At 32.3% G+C, this 17895-nt stretch overlaps 1 protein-coding gene across 1 annotated transcript in view; it reads left to right on the top strand.

The window, feature by feature from the left end:
- LOC106474199 (homeobox protein Hox-B1a) overlaps positions 1–8430 on the top strand; it is an 18475-nt gene extending 10045 nt beyond the window's left edge. Inside the window, exon 2 of the mRNA XM_013934892.2 lies at positions 7286–8430. Within this exon, the coding sequence (XP_013790346.1) occupies positions 7286–7677 (392 nt within the window). The 3' untranslated portion in view covers positions 7678–8430. The remainder of the gene's footprint in view (positions 1–7285) is intronic.
- Positions 8431–17895: the final 9465 nt, after the last annotated feature.

Here is a 17895-nt window from a genome sequence, read left to right as displayed (position 1 = left end):
AAATCCTGTAAAATTATTAAAATTTTATAGTTTTCAGTTAAGCTTTACCCAATAATTATATAAATGCGTTGATTTTAAAAAAGCTTGCTCGAAATATCATTAAAATTTTAGTTTAAAGTACAAAAATTAATACGTTAATATTCAATGTTCTATATTTAACAAAATAATAAGAGCAAATTTTAAATGTCTGATAACAGCATAATGAAACAAGACCTGCACAGGCTAGGGAAAACCGGGGATTGGTTGACTCGCTTTTTTTTTTAATTTTTTAAATAAAAGTCATCTGTGAATTTCAAGGTAAGAAATTTCGAGACCAATATAAATTAGACACGTCTATTACACAGTAAAAATAAATAACTTACGCCTTTACTGATTTTCTCAGAAACGAATATAATAGAAGAGTGTACGTTGTGTGTCAACCTACCCCGAGTACGAGGTAAGTTGACACACGCTATGAGGTAAGTTGACACGGATGAAATTAAATCAAAAACACTTTATTTATATCAATATATTTATTGTATATTTAAGTAAATGAAACAAAAAACTCTTTAAATGTTTCTCATCGTAATACCCACAAGCACAGTTTGAAATGCAAAGTTTAAAAATATATATTACAAAAAGTAATCGAAAGGAGATAACCCAGTGAGAAATTTGAAAGAATTTTAATTCATATTCGTTAATTATTTTAACATTTAAAAATTAGTTATAATTAATCGAAATGTATTTAAATACAAAATATTTTGGTATTATATCTATCTTTATTTTAAGAGCAAAAAAAAAACAACAACAACAAATATATACTAATTCCTCATTGTGGTGCTGTTTGACATTCGTGTCAATCTGCCACAAACGCAATATGTCAAAAAATGTTTTGTTTGTTTGCTTTGAATTTCGCGCAAAGCTACACGAGGGCTATCTGCACTAGCTGTCCCTAATTTAGCAGTGAAAGACTAGAGGGAAGGTAGCTAGTCATCACCGCCCACCGCCAACTTTTGGGGTACTTTTTTATCAACGAATTTGACCGTCAAATTATAACGCCCCTGTGGCTGAAAGGGCAAGCATGTTTAGTGGAGAGGTGATTCGAACCCGCGACCCCCAGATTGCAAGTCGAACGCCCTAACTACATGGCCAGTGAAGAAATGACTTGTTTGTGACAATCTTATGTATCGTTATATAGCCGAAAAAACGCACTTTCAAATACTATGTAACTTAGTTATCTTAACAAAGTGTTTAATATAACATAACAAAATATTTGCAGTAGAAAATGTTTACTTACATTTGTGAAAATATCAATTTTTATTCCTGCACACAACAGAGGCTTCCAATTACGACGAAACTATAACAGCAAGTGACACGTGTTTGGATGTTTTAATGGTCATAATATCACGGCTACCAACTTCACCATACGAAAGTTATCACCCTTCCCTTATGGCTAACCAGCCTCGGCTTCTCCTGTTATTTCTTACCTAAATCATAATGCAGTTAAAACAACGGATATCATATTATCTTTTTTCAAACTGTTTTCAAAGAAAGGAGGATGCAACTTATAATAACATAAGAAACATTATGCATTTGTTAATGAACTTTCAGTTAGGCATTTGTATCAAATTAGGTTAACATGTAACTCACCTCATTTTCTACACGTTGTACCGAATACAACGTCTTATAACTCGAGAAAAGATCATTTTCTCCACATAAAATCAACCATTTATAATATAAGAAATATTATATATACGTATATATATTGTTAGTTCGTCTACAAAGGATAAAAAGATAGTGTGTTGATATCTATTTTTTACATTAAAATGTAAATTCAATATATATAACAATATATGTCGTACCTAATCTTATAACATGAGTATAGTATTATGTGTAATAGTAAGTTATAACGTTAAGACTACAAACTAAATGTAAATATGAGTTCCGAAGCCTGATATTTATGTTTCGCTCAATGTCCAAAATAATTTCTTACAGTGCTCATCATTAAAGATTAGTTAATATTTTAATTTCACATTAAAAACATCTGGTATAGAATCAAGTGGGTTCGAAGCTACATTGTTCAGCTATCTCATGCAATAAGCCAGACCAGGGATCTCGATACTAGCTTTTCTGTATTAACTTTACGTGAGAGGTTGGACACTTAACTTATTAGAAGGTTCGATCAAGCCAGGTTATCAGAACTCTTTTAGCGTTGGGGCTGCGAAACGTGATTGAAAGTGGTAAGGTGACTGAAATACGTTAGTGCATCACGATCAAGCACAAGAAGCATGAAATCTCCAAATTACACGAAGAGGTATTCAGGAACCGTTTAGAACCACCTTGGTAAATATTGTGCATCGAGCCGAGTAAATATTATACCTGTAACTGCTTTCAAAGTGTACCTGTCTGCACATCCTACTGCTGACTATCGTGATGCTGCGACCATCCTACCGAATGGCAGTGAAATCGCTTATATCTCAATTGAAAGCTAAACATAAAAAGGTGATAGCAGAAGCATGAAAGGTTGGCAACTGCTTAATTAATGATGCTGAGAATGTGACTTTAATGATATATACTGAATTTACTCCCAGTGGGTAGACTTTAGTACTAACTGATACGGAGACTTGAGGATGATGCATTTCACTTAAAAAGTTATCAATTAACAAACGAAAACTTGTCTCGAAGTTATCTCGAAAAGATACGTCCAAAACCACCCTCTTTGGGAGTTTCCGGATTGAACTTACTCTTAATATTCAACATATTGTAATGTAAAGACACCCCTTGGCTCCTGAGGGACGTGTTAAAAATAAAAACTTGACTTTCATGTAAATCACTTAAATTCTTTTTGTAGAAAAAAAATTCCCATTTGTTTTTTGGAAGAAGACTCCCTTCCCACTCTGTAATGTTAGCTACACCCTGATACTTGACTCTCGAAGAAATTGGAAATATAGACGTAGACATCGAGTTACGGGTCGTGATACATTATTATGGAGGTGATAATATTAGTAATTTTCATTCAGAGTAATATTTCATAAAGTTACTACAGCCGCACATCAAAAGCTATTATGCCAAATTAAAAATATATGTAAAGATATATATATATATATGTTATTGTACCTATTGCTCTAAAGAAGAGGAAGAACAATAAGAAAACTGCTTTGTGTAATCTTTTTTTGATATAGTAACTAAAACTATAAACTTTACACTTGTAGCTGCTTTATAAATAACATTAGTAGCTAGAAAGGATAATTAAAGGATCAGTGGTTGCTTTTTAGTTTGTTTGTTTTTAAGTATGCACAAAGCTGCACAAGGGCTATCTGTGCTCTGCCCACCACGGGTATCGAAACCCGGTTTCTAGCGTTGTAAGTCCGCAGACATACCGCTGTGCCACTGGGGGGCCGCTTTTTGGTTTTACAAAGTTGACTATAATATCATTCTGAGAGAATGGAATGATTCTCGCTGAAGGATGTCTTATATCTTGTACATTTTCAAGTGTTACGATGTATGTGAAAAAACTCTCTGCTATTTTTTTTTCGATAATGTTTCTTAAGAAAAGACCAATAAACTTTATTCTAATTTAAAACGCAAAGTAAGTTTGTATTATGATAATAACATGTGCCTAAAATAAACCATTCCAGTAATTTTTATAATGGTGAGGGACTTTTCAGTAAATGTTAATTTGTTTTAATAAAATATATAAATTAAATAATGTTACCGATCACTTAATCGAGAATATTATACCAAGTTTGCAGCACAAAACAACATATATATAATTACACGACCAAATATATTATTTAAATTTTTGCATGGCCTCTCAAAGTTTAGTTAAATTTCTATAGTGTCCATTCATCACTAATTGTAAGTTTTACACAGAACACTTTCGATTAACCCTCATCTAGGTTCAGTAAGAAGAACTTAAACTGTTTCTTTGTTGTGAAATTCAAAATAGTGATATATTTACATTTTCGAAAAATGCATTAATATTCTTACAAAGCTTATATATTTCACAATTAGGTATTTATTGTGTTATATTTCTCTTATCGCACCATGTTTATTTTGACTTTGTTCATATCAGTCTAACGGTATTGTCAGTAGAGGATACAGAAACACAGTTTACTACATGTCGTTAGTATAGAGGGTTGAGTAGGTTATATCAGAACCATTTCAAATATGAAAATCAGCAAGTCACGTAATAACTGCAGACGAAATAAAGTCGCGATGGAACGGAATGTGTCAGAACTACATCTCGACATTGTTTCGGCGTTTCGTAGATAGTGGTGATGCAACCAAAAACTGATGGTTTTGGGAAAGAGTATGTAACATCCCTTTCCAGGGCAAAATATTCATACGCACAGATCATAAAGGCATGTTCAATTGGGGATTCAGAATTTCCAAGATTTGAATATCCCTTATACTTAATGGTATTGGAAGATAAAAACAAAATATGGATCAACTTGGGATACCAGGAACATCCAGAAAGAAACCTGCAACCTTGCCGTGGTTTCCAAAGTACAGCATCTTATAATAGATGAAAATCCAAGAAACCAAAGGTTAGTGACACAAGCCGCTCACGTGCTCTAGGCAACAGCACGCAACATACGCAAGAAGTATCTTGTCTGGAAAAGCAACATAAGTCATGTGTACATAAGTTCATTCCACGGCATATCCGTCCGATCGTTGCATACATTAAACAGCTGGAGAATGAAATGGATATTCATGCTATTTCGTACGATGACATACCGGTCAAGTCGCCTATGGATTTTTGTGTGGACGTAGCGTAGAAACGGGCACTGGGAAATCACTTTCCTCGTGCACAAGATTGAATGCGTAAAGCCAGCAGGGAAAAATGGTGTGCTTTGGACATGTCAACCTTACAACGGAGCTTTTTGTCATGAAAACTTCGTAGCGGAACTATTGTAAGGATGATTAGTCGTTAGGCAAGGCACGACCGGACGCGATGATGTTCGTTGTAACGACATGGAGATGCTTGAAAATCGTTTTAATATAAGCTACTCAACTTCTGTAACTATTAGTTCTTTTGCTGCTGTTGCTAAGCGAAACGTTGCACAGTGAACTTCTATAACGTCCCAACCTTAGAAATCGAATTTAAGCGTTATTAGCCCTTAAATTTATTGCTGAGCCATCGGTGGGAGGGACAGTTTTAATATTTCTGAACAGTGACAACAAAATTTCTTGATACACAAAATAGTTACGGCTTAGTATAATAGACGTATATATATTGTTTTAATGTTCTAGCTAACTTTCGCACAAACATAATGGTTATATACAACCATTTGCACTTATCTTTATTTGCTCGGTTATGATAGATCAAAACTATTTTTCGCGTTCTGAATTAGTAAAAGAAAATGTAATTTTAGATATTCAATCACACACATACACACACATAAATATAAGCATGCATATATGCTCTTTAATTGCGCGTCTTATCGATCTGACTTGTCAGGTTTACAACGGTCTATATGTTTACAGGCTTATCACGTGCTTTTGATAGCAGACGTACAGCCAGTAATGGGATTTTAATACACCCGTCAATTAATCTTCCTTCTGAATCACTCGTGATATAAAATTGTCTTGGTTTCAGTTTAACAATTTGGTGGTTGACAAAATAAATGTTTTATCCAATCGTATATTAAGCATTCGTTTCTATCATTCTAATGAACCGTAGCATTTCATCAGGCTGGTTGAATGCATGTTCTGTTACCAACACATACACTCACCGTCAGTACAGAGGACAGGTATATCTGCGAGAATACGCACAGTGAGAGTAATGTAAATGGAAGAGTCTTATATGGGGCATGTTTTCGAAATGTATTTTATATGGTCATATGTATTTTGATGTTCTGTTTTTTATTCTAGTACCAGCTTTTCTAATCATTCGATAAGCTGGATGAAATGTTTTGTACTTTTGTAATTAAAACGATATGTTAAGCTATCTGGATTATATGCTGGTATGGAATTAACAATTAATTACACGAATGAAAGGTTTATAATTGCATAAGATTGAATAATTGAAATACTGAATGAATTAATATACATAGCTGTGAATATGACTAGAACTATTTCGATTTATTTTTTAAAACTGTGGGAAGCAACAACGTTCTAGCATTATTACAAACACACAGTTCTTAAATTACGAAAAAAGCAACACAACTATCAAACTATGGCAAGCAACACAATTCACTACGCAACACAGTACCCAAGCGATGGCAATCAAACATAGTTCTTAAACGATGACAAGCAACAATGTTCTTAAGCTACGGCAATCTACACAGTTTTTAAACTATGGCAATCAACACAGTTTTTAAACTATGGCAATCAACACAGTTCTTAAACTATGACAAGCAACACAGTTCTTAAACGATGGCAATCAAGACAGTTCTTAAACAGTAACATACAACAACGTTCTTAAACTGTGTCAAACAACACAGTTCCCAAATGATGGCAATCAACATAGTTCCTAAACTATGGCAAGCACAACAGCTCTTAAACTATGGCAATCTACACATTTTTTAAAATATGGCAGTCAACACAGTTCTTAAACTATGACAAGCACAAAAGCTCTTAAACGATGGCAATCAAGACAGTTCTTAAACAGTAACATACAACAACGTTCTTAAACTGTGTCAAACAACACAGTTCCCAAATGATAGCAATCAACATAGTTCCTAAACTATGGCAAGCACAACAGCTCTTAAACTATGGCAATCTACACATTTTTTAAACTATGGCAGTCAACACAGTTCTTAAACTATGACAAGCACAAAAGCTCTTAAACTATGGCAATCAACACAGTTTTTAAACTATAACACGCAAAACTATTCTTAAACAAGAACAAGTTGATGCACCCAAACTGCTATACGTCATTCCAAAAATTACGAAATAAATTAGAATTTATCAGTAAAAATATTTATAACTTTAGTTATTTTTTGTATTTCAGGTATTTTTATGCTACATTCCACTTTGCCTTTCGTACGCGCTATACAGTGTTGGATGTGCGTTTAACTGTGTTTTTGTAAAATTCCTTTTATTTTTAAATTATCTAAATTATGTTTGTTTTTTGTTCAAAATTGTAAAGAATGAAAGGTTGAAACTCTTAAGAAATTATCGATGTGTAATATATTCATGAATGTTGGTTGCCCTAAAATAACCTAAAGTTAACATATTTTGTATTTTAATATAAAAACTCTCTGAAACTATAAAGAAAAATCGAAATCAATCTTGTTAATATTTAATATTTTTTTATAAATATAAATTGAAATCACACATACGTTATTTTTAATAACAGGCCACAAGTCGGTCCACGAATACAACAGGCTAGGACCTGGTAGTTGCGGCCCTGGGGGAGAACAGTCAACGACCAATGGGCCAGGAAGAACAAATTTTACTACCAAACAGCTAACGGAATTGGAGAAAGAGTTTCACTTCAACAAATACCTGACCCGAGCGCGTCGTATAGAAATTGCAAACGTTCTTCAATTGAACGAAACTCAAGTAAAAATTTGGTTTCAAAACCGACGAATGAAACAGAAGAAAAGAATGAAAGAAGGTCTCATTCCATCGGAAACTGTTAACCCAGAAATAACTTCTACGTGCCACGAGCGAAAAATGGTAACTAGGATAACTCTGTCAGGCGTTTCCGCAGCAACAGTATTACCAGCAACTAAGGGAACCTGCTAGCGATAGCGAAGCGGACATTTGTAATTATAACAATAAAAGGTATAGACAGCCAACAGCAAATTATGGCACATACTAACGAGTTTCATAATATTATAAACAACATTTCCATGGCAACAGTGTTACCAGCGACTTAGGGAATATGTTAGTGAGTACTAATAATACTACAAAACACAGATACAGCAACAATACTACTAGAGAATTGTGGAACCTGCCAGCTAGTATCCGTAATGTAGCAATCTAAATATACACAGTAACAATGCTACCGAAATTTAATGAACCAGCTAGCAAGTTATCGTAAAAATAGAACAAAACCTAATCACAATAACAGTGCTAAGAGCGATTTAAGCATCTGATAGCCAAGTTAAAAAATAAACTGCTGGCAAATTTCATTAAATTACAAAATTAGAGGAATTAATTCAGTACCTAGCCGTTAAAGAAAGAGAATTTGGAAGCTTGAGAACATTGTTTTGATGAAACAGTGATCTCTTGTTAAGACTATGTGGACCAAGCGGAAAAAAATTGCTACCGACAATTTAAATTTATTATGTATTTATATATGAATATGTATGTATATGTGTGTACGTGTTTTTGTATGATAAAACCAAATTTCATTTGGTATGTGCTGAACTTGAATCTACAAAGAATATAATATTAGTAATAATTTTAAGAATTACTCTAATTTTAATTTTTTTTTCTTCCCTGCACACTCATACCTAACATAAATATTTCAATTAGAGTCGTTCTCTTTGTCAAAGCAACGTTGACATGTTTGAAAGATTTTGCTTCTTGAACATCTAAAATAACTAGAAAAGTTGACGATAGTAGTCGTTTATAAACATAAACAGCATGTACAGTGCTATTGCTTATTTTTATATTTTCATCCTGATCATTTTGAAAAACCTCGAACTTTTAAATGGACCCAGTTATAAAATCGTCGCTGTAGATATTGTTTCATTATAAGTAACTTATTTCACCATCTGTGCTTTCTTCTATATGCATTTGCACATGTATTTCAATAAATCACAGTATGTTGTAAACTCAGTCTATGTATCAGTTCATTATCAAGAAATATGTGTATGTAAATATAATTTGATTTATACATACTTACATTTTAATTGAATCTAAACATAACAAACACGTGTACTAAGTATATGATAATGACGTGTGTGTTTACACACCAATTGCAGATGCATACATATAAGAAAAGTGTATCAGATGATATGCTTTATATTTTGCTCTAAATAGTAATTTAAAAATACAAACATGGTTACATCACTGTACCAGAAGCAAGGAATTGCTTGATTAACTTTCCGGACAAACGACTTACACTTGTATCTGCAGGTTAACATCGATCAAACATAATTTTAACCATTTCTTTGTATTTTCATATCTTATCTTACTGCATCTGCATTTGTTCCTATCGGTGTTAAACAATGACAGAACAAACAAGTTAGTTTATAATTCTTATGTGGATGTACTATTCAACATAACAAAATATACATTTTAAAAAACAACTTTTAGTATATTTTTTTCCTATTTATAAGTAACATATATGTTCAAACAGTTTTGTTTTTTTCAAAGTGACGCCATAAAAATTGAGTTTTGACTTTGGTACTATACTTAATTAGTAAGTAGTATACATAAAAATCTACAGCAGTCGCTTTATTACTATGATAGATTGTATCTGTAAAATTAGAAGGTTATCTCTTTACTGATGTGTGAAATTATACCAGTTGGTGTTTGCTTCACAAAAGACTAATGATAAAGGGATCTTTAATTTTCATACCCACGACTTATAGTTATTTGTTTTGATATTCATTTACATTAATAGTAAAAGTAAGAGAGAGTTATTATGAATATATATGTATATACAGTATAAACGCTCAAAACGTAACAATGTAAATTTAAATTCTGGAAGGACAGATTTTCGGTCCAGTGCACTTCCAGGAAAATTCAACAGTAATTTTATTTTATAATGCAATCTGTTCTGAAATTCTTTTAGTATCAATTAGGTTTTTATACCACAAATATGGTTGATATAGGCGTGCAATTTATTCTTCATGTTTTTCCCATTTATAGACAAAGTTCCAGTACAGACAATCTCATTAAACAGATGTATCAGTACATACAATCCCATTAAACAGATATATCAGTACAGACAATCCCATTAAACATATGTATCAGTACACACAATCCCATTAAACAGATATATCAGTACAGACAATCCCATTAAACATATATATCAGTACATACAATCTCATTAAACAGTCGTTTCAGTGCAGACAATCCCATTAAACAGGTGTATCAGTGCAGACAATCCCATTAAACAGATATATCAGTACAGACAATCCCATTAAACATATGTATCAGTACATACAATCCCATTAAACAGTCGTTTCAGTGCAGACAATCCCATTAAACAGATGTATCAGTGCAGACAATCCCATTAAACAGACGTCTCAGTACAACAATTCCACTGAATAGACGTTTCCTATCAGTTTATAAACTTTCTAGTGGAATAAACATAAATAAAACCTTTCAGTACTGTACACAGTTTAAATTGTTAGAATATTACATTTTTTCCACTGAATATAATTGCCAGATGGTTGTACGAATATTATATATATATATTACGTCTGATTCCACGTTTTGAAAACATGTGCAGTGATATTAATAAGATGGGTGTACCTCTAGAAGTCATACTAAAGAGTTTATCATTTTAATTTAAGTATAAATGTTAGTTGAACAAGCATTCATTCTTAAGCCCATAGTACAATATCAGCCTCCTTTGTATGCAATGTAAGACATACGGTGGTTATAATCTATGCAGAGATCTCTACTATTTTTCTTTTGGTGTTTATAAGATCTACCACGACATAGAGACAACAACTGTTGCACTGCGTGCTCTACGGATCAGTAATCATAAATCAAGCTACATCCTGCTGTCAGGAAAGAAGTGGCATCATTTTACAAATACAAACAATATAATATAAAACTATGACACGATAAAAATCCAAACGGGCTTCTAGACTAAGTTTGTTTGTTTTTAAGTCAACTGAGGTGATCGAATAATTAATAACTTTTGAAACGCTCCCTTTCTCCAACACTAAATACATGTCAATTATACCAAACTAGTACATAAAACTACAAAGGAATATCTCAAACGTTTCCCATAATGCCTGAAATGAACAATAGTTTAATATTTTCCTACATTATATGTACATTTCCTTGTGTTTTATCTTTCCCTCTAGGAAGATGGCTCCTCCATAGGACGAGTAAAGTGATTAGAGACTACAAACTGAATCTAATGCATTATGAAAACTGTTGTCTTACTTTTCCAAATGACGTTATTTATCTTTATAATAGTACCATTAACTGAGAGTAGCTATTGGCAATGTTTTAGCTGTAGTGGTTTATTCCCTGATTTCGTCCTGCAGACCAAAGAGCAAACATCGGATGCACTGAGAAAAACAGAAACAGTCTTAAACGAATAGTAACTCAACCAGTTTCGATTAAGAAGCAAGAGAGGAAGGGCGTTAGATAGAGTATTAGTAGATAGAGTATTACAGATAGAGTATTATTAGATAGAGTATTATTAGATAGAGTATTATTAGATAGAGTATTACAGATAGTGTATTATTAGATAAAGTATTACAGATAGAGTATTATTAGATAAAGTATTACTAGTATAAAAAGCCACATCCTCACAAACTTTTTTAGATATATTTACTAAATCTGAATACGTTGTTCAGGTTTCGTATTTTGGTCACGTACCTACCACCAGAGAGAGCCACTACCAAAAAGTCCTAAGGAATTATAAAGCCAGGAAGAAATCTTACAAAAAAATGCCTGTCATGCTCGTGTTTATGACCAAGCCACTCCCGTAAACAGTGCACAAAGCGTATAAATGTATTCGTAAATGATAACTTTGGAATATCATTGTGAGGAGTTAAAAAGTTGCTGGGTGTGATTGACTTATTGTGCTAATAACCTGGAAGATAAGATGTTAATATTAACTTTGAGCAAGTGATTTAGCATTTTCCATACAATCAGACACACGATTATATTCCTACTCTATGGTAAAAATCTGTTTGGTTAAAAATTCCTATAGTTTTTTAACCCATTTGTACATCCATATATTAATAGATAATAGATTTGTATACATAATTAACATAACTCACAAATGTTTTTACATATCTTATTGCATTGCTACATTGAATCAATTTTTGCGAGTATTTTACAGTTTAAGAATATGATCCACAGCTCAGCTTTATTCAAGGTTTTATACATGAAAATTGAAATTCAGAACGATTGAGTAAACTACAGGCAGGAAAAAAATGTTGTTACACCTTGCCAGATATAGTTTCTCTGATGTAGCAGCAAATCTCACCGTTTCATTTTACTTGGAACAGTTTATATACACAAACTTATCTCGTGTCATATTATACCATTAAAATAAAATAGCATTTTAACACAGACTGTGTTGCTTTCTGAATTCAATTTTCATTTTACGTACGCATCTCAGTCATTTAGAACAAACATATAATTGATATGTTTACTTTGACTTAAAACTTACGTTGGCTTTTTATTAAGTCCTATGTATACGTAGAAATACAACGTCAGAGCATCAAGTTATTTTGGCACCAAAGATTGTTAAACGATCAGTGTCTTCCATTAGTTCTTCCCTAACAATACAGATTAGGGTCTTCCATTAGGTATTTCTTAACAATACAGATTAGTGTCTTCCATTAGGTATTTCTTAACAATACAGATTAGTGTCTTCCATTAGGTATTTCTTAACAATATAGATTACGGTCTTCCATTAGGTATTTCTTAACAATACAGATTAGTGTCTTCCATTAGGTATTTCTTAACAATACAGATTAGTGTCTTCCATTAGGTATTTCTTAACAATACACATTAGTGTCTTCCATTAGGTATTTCTTAACAATACAGATTAGTGTCTTCCATTAGGTATTTCTTAACAATACAGATTAGTGTCTTCCAAGAGTGATCCCAACTCTTTCACACTTCATGAACTATAAATCCATACATTACTCATATACTTCTTTCATTAAAGTCAAACCATGATTTTATTTTCGACTTTTAAGGACACTGCTTCCTTTCTTCGTTTAGGGCTCCCACCTGATTAACTACAATCTCTGACAGACATCAACCTGCATGACAACACTGTTACGATAAAGAAAAGAGGACGTTTTTGTAAATCAGACGCTGAAACAGAACTAGTACATACATATACGACAGTTAAAATTACGTTTCCAATTTGAGCACAAAAGGGTGACAAGTTGTCTGAAAGCTGTGAAAGCGAAGAAGCTTTTAAGTTCTTAAAAATAACGATATGAAATAACCTTTTCTATTTATCCTACCAAACATAATAGGTTATTATTCATGTTTTACTGAATGTTACCCACTCTAGTTGTGGGTAAAACGGTTTAAAACACACACTATATATATATTATCAAATACTAATGAAACAAAAACTACACGTCGTATAATACACCCAAATATATCAGGTGGCGACTTTGTGCTTAATTTATTCTCAGTATTTATTCCTTTTTGTTAGCAAAAATTGTAGGAAATTTGAAATTCTTTATTGTTTCCATTTTGCATACCATAACTAGAAATTTAGAATGTATTAATGAAGTTATTTAAAGCTTATAACAAAATTTATCGTCATAGACAAAAAGCCTTAATTATATCTATAGAGGCAATGTAAAAACTCCAGCAAAGTTAGAAGGATGGAACAACTCTGCCGAGATATCTTTTTACAGGACGGAATTTTTGGCTAAATCTGGGTATTGACACGTCTGTTCTAAATTGTGGAATTTTTATGTTCCTCAAAATATATAAACACTCTTACATCACACTAGCACACTTCCCACATAGTTATTTGATCATTTTAATTGTGAATTACTCTACACAGCCACTATGACTTAAGGCCAATCGGAAAAATCTGAAATGAGGAATAGTGTAGTGGTCTAAGATGCTGCATCTTCTACACAGCCACTATGACTTAAGTACAATCGGAAAAATCGGAAATGAGGAATAGTGTAGTGGTCTAAGATGCTGCATCTATGTTGATATCTTCGCTTGTTAGCTGGGATTTAAATTAATTTTCAATTAATCAAGTAGTAATAATCAAAACATTTTACATGTACGAAAATGTGGAGCAAGGAGGTTGGCCATATAAAGATATGTTAACATAAAACAGACACGTTATATAGTGAGTAAGTTAAGCAAGACAAAAACAGTGAAAAATCGCCTCCATTTTATATTTACGTTGATGCTTGTTCCAGTTGCAATAACAAAGAGGGACAAGTTTTCCCAATATTTTGTTTTTTAACTTACCCATTTTTACAGCTTTCCCTTTTATATAACTTTGTTCTTAGTAAAAAAAAAACTAAGCAAATAACATTATTATGTTATGTGACTTCAAACAGTTTTCTGGTACTTCCACGTAAAGATAATAACGTAAAAAAGTCAGTATCAAGCAACACATACTACTGGATTAATATTTTTAACATGAAAGCGGCTTTTCGGCGTCTAAACTCAAAACCTATTCATCTTTTGTACCTCCTGTTTAGTAATAGAACTTCAACAAAGACCTATTTTATTTTCATACCACTCCTTCTTTAGTAAGTAGAGGTCAATCTTTCATTCTGGGACAAGTGTCGGTGACACTTCTATAAGCTGACAACAACCCTAGCTGGGTATGGAAACAACAATGAGATAAGAGCGAGATTGAAAAGCACTTCTTCAAATTGGCCATGCTTGTGGAGGGGCAAACTGAGTCCTCGTGTCTCATGTCACCAGGGAAAATTTATTATCGCCAGTTGGAAGCAATCCTGACCGGCATCAGACACAGAGACAACGCGGTTTATAGCGGAGAATCTTTTCTTCGTGACCCTTTAACACTATTTACGTCCTTTACTAGGCATGAGTAGAAGTTCTAACCATTCATCATACAGTCACAAGGTTCGTGCAGGTAGTGACAGGGACAGCCTTGCCCATTAATCATCGTAACCATGCTTTTTGTTCAATGTTTTTTTTAGAGAATAAGGATTCATCCACGCGCGTCACGAAGCAATGTAATGGGTCTGTGAGAGTGGATCAAAGTTTAAAGATGACCAGACAACCTTTCATATTACATCTTGCTTTCATTCTTTGTAATCAAAAATGAGATGGGAAAAACAAGCTATTTTTTTTTTTACTTTAACTTTAATTTCGTTTAGTTTGTATATGCAGTATGTCGTTCATTGTAACCAACTCTAGAGTGTAATGTAATTAATGATACGATCAGCTGTAAACAGTTACGTAATTAGGGTTCGAAATAAATACGTGCAGAGATTGTTCACTCTCACTCTCCTTACTGGAAGTACCATGGAAATCCTCTGGAAATTTCTATGCCAAAGATTTCTAAAGAAGTTGGTAAACAGAGAAATAAGATAACAGTCTTAAAATGATATTTTTTGTATTATGCTATCGTCACTGTTACATCTTTTAAGAAAAAGGTATCACTGATATATTGAGTATTAAAACTATATAGAATAGTAACATATTTCTAGGCGTACAAACAAAAATCATTCTCTTCATTAATACAATAATAGCATAACTGTTTTCATGATGTTAGAAAAACAAGTAGGTTCAAGAAGTCTTGATAGAAATGAATAAAAACCATTTTGAAAGCTTTTGAAAGCGCTCGATTTATAGGTTTTTTATTCATTACTATCAAGCATAACTGTTTTTATAGAGAGACTAACGTATATTTAATTATATTTTTATAATGAAAATATTTCATGAAAGTAATTTTCTATGGCATGCCCACGTATTTCATTCTTAAAATTTTGACTAAAAGAAGTATTAAACATTTCATATGATGCAAATAGTACCTGATGATAAAAATTAAGTTATAACTTATTTTTAACCCTTGAATGTGCCACCAAATTTAACATCATAACAAAAATTATAAACATACTTTTATGATAAATACACTATTTCAATTTTACGGTTATATAAATTTAAAATTGAATTATACCTCTTCTGTTAACCATCATTAGAATACATTACTCAATAGTTTATCATAAAATCCCAAAAGTTTTAAAATTAACCTGTTTTCTGCTTTTATAACTTTCATCTGTTGATTTTGTTCTTACTGTATGTGTTTAAAAATATGACAAACGAACGTTTTAACGAAAAGTAAAGAATACTTTATGCAAAATTCTAAAGTTCCACCTATAGTTCTATGAAAACTAGTCTTTTTTTATGAAGAAAAATGTCGGGTTCCTTGTTCTTCAGTTACGAAAAGCAGTCAAACATGTAGCTTCTTGCAACAGTTTGTAGGCCAAATAATTATTCAGAATGCTGCTGAAAACTACATGCTATACTATATCATCAAATCTTCACACATATATTTATCTTATTGCTTTTCAATAACATTCTTTATGAGCAATTGTGTTTCCATTAACAGTCATTAGGCACGTAATGACTGGTTTTTTTTTTCAAAGCCAGAAAAACTAGAAACCAACAATTTCATTTACCCTTTGGCTGTGGATTTCTTTAACAGATAAATAGTTTGTTTTTGTTGTTGTTGTTGTTGTTTTTATGTGTGAATTTTCATTACTCCACCACAGATATGGAAGCCCGATTTCTAGCGTTATAAGTCTTCCTACTTAATGCTGACCCACTGGGGAGGGGTGGGGAGAGAAATACAGTTGTTTAATAATCTATTATCTAAAATTTTCACTTCATGCCTTTGTTCTAGAATTCAAGCATAATTATTCAGTTTCGTCTTAGTAAACGGAGATACTCTACTCATTATCTTCCTGACACAGGAAACTAGTCATTAATGTGGTATTTATTATTTATTTTCTTTCATCATTTGCTTTTGTTACTACAGTTGATTTAAATTACTTCCAGACATACAAGTTTAAAGTTTATTAAATATAAGGCAGTTCGTCTACGCCAACGTAAAATTAAAGATTAAACTTATATTTCCGAGCACAGGCTTCACAGTTAAAACTGTCTGGTTATCCATACTCTCAATTTTTCCAAAGTTTCTAAGAATTGAATCTCTCTGTTTTAGGATGCTTGAAAACCATTGCATCATTTGAAACTCGCCGTTTAAAAATTTTAGTTTCAGGATTATTTCTATGACATGGCAATGACTTCTAATCTTAACACTATGTGTGTCTTCATAGAAGTGGAATGTCGAGTTTCTCCATAAATTCTTCGGTTATCCTCTTCAATATCTTCAGATTTACTAAAAAAGAAAAACAGTTGTCATTTTTGCTTCACAAGTTTTCATCTAAATTTTATAATATCAAAATATTAGGAGTCGTTAAGTTCCTCATTTTTAGAAATGTCTGGATTTTTTAGTAAATGTTGGTGGTCACTAGATTTATTGTATCATATTGTAATAATTCTTATTCTTATAATGCCCATTCTTTTGTAATTCGTAAAATTTACTTATTACCAAACATTTCCTCATTTTTCCCTGATATAAAAAAGTTTTTTTTTATCAATACCTAAGAAAAGAGAAACAACCCGGATTTAAAATCCATGTCTTGTTGTACTAAACCCCAAAAGTTAATTAAAACAAAGATATCTATAGAGCGAAATAGAGTTCGTAATTTATTATTATGGTAAGTCCAAAAGTTTGGAAGAACCAAAACACTTCCAGTTTTCAGAGAATATTATTTACTCTTGAACTACTTCTATAAGCTAATTGGAATATTAACACTTATTCATCCCAGTGGCACAGGGATATGTATGATGACTTACAACGCTAGAATCCGGGTTTCGATACCCGTGGTGGGTAGAGCACAGATAGCAATTATGTAGCTTTATGCTTAATTACAAACAATTAACACTCAAAGTTCCAACTTTTAGAGTGCCTGGTTTATTGTTGAATAACTTCCAAAGCGTAATTAGAACCGTAACACACAGAGATTCAGCCTTGAGATTTTCTGATTTACTAATTTTAAAATTATTTGACTCAGAATACGTACAGTTTTTATAAGGTTAACTAGAATCGAAATACAAATACTCTTACCTTCCAAATCTCTGCTTTGCACCAAAGTTAGTTAGAAAGTGAACATAATTTGTTTCAACTTACGGAATTTTTTGTTTACTATTATTATGTTTATTATATATATATATATATATATATACAGTATGAAAGTTACACACATTAATACG

Source organism: Limulus polyphemus, unplaced genomic scaffold (assembly GCF_000517525.1).
Source record: "Limulus polyphemus unplaced genomic scaffold, Limulus_polyphemus-2.1.2 Scaffold137, whole genome shotgun sequence".
NCBI classification, from domain to species: domain Eukaryota; kingdom Metazoa; phylum Arthropoda; class Merostomata; order Xiphosura; family Limulidae; genus Limulus; species Limulus polyphemus.
This window is presented reverse-complemented; position numbering and strand designations above follow the sequence as displayed.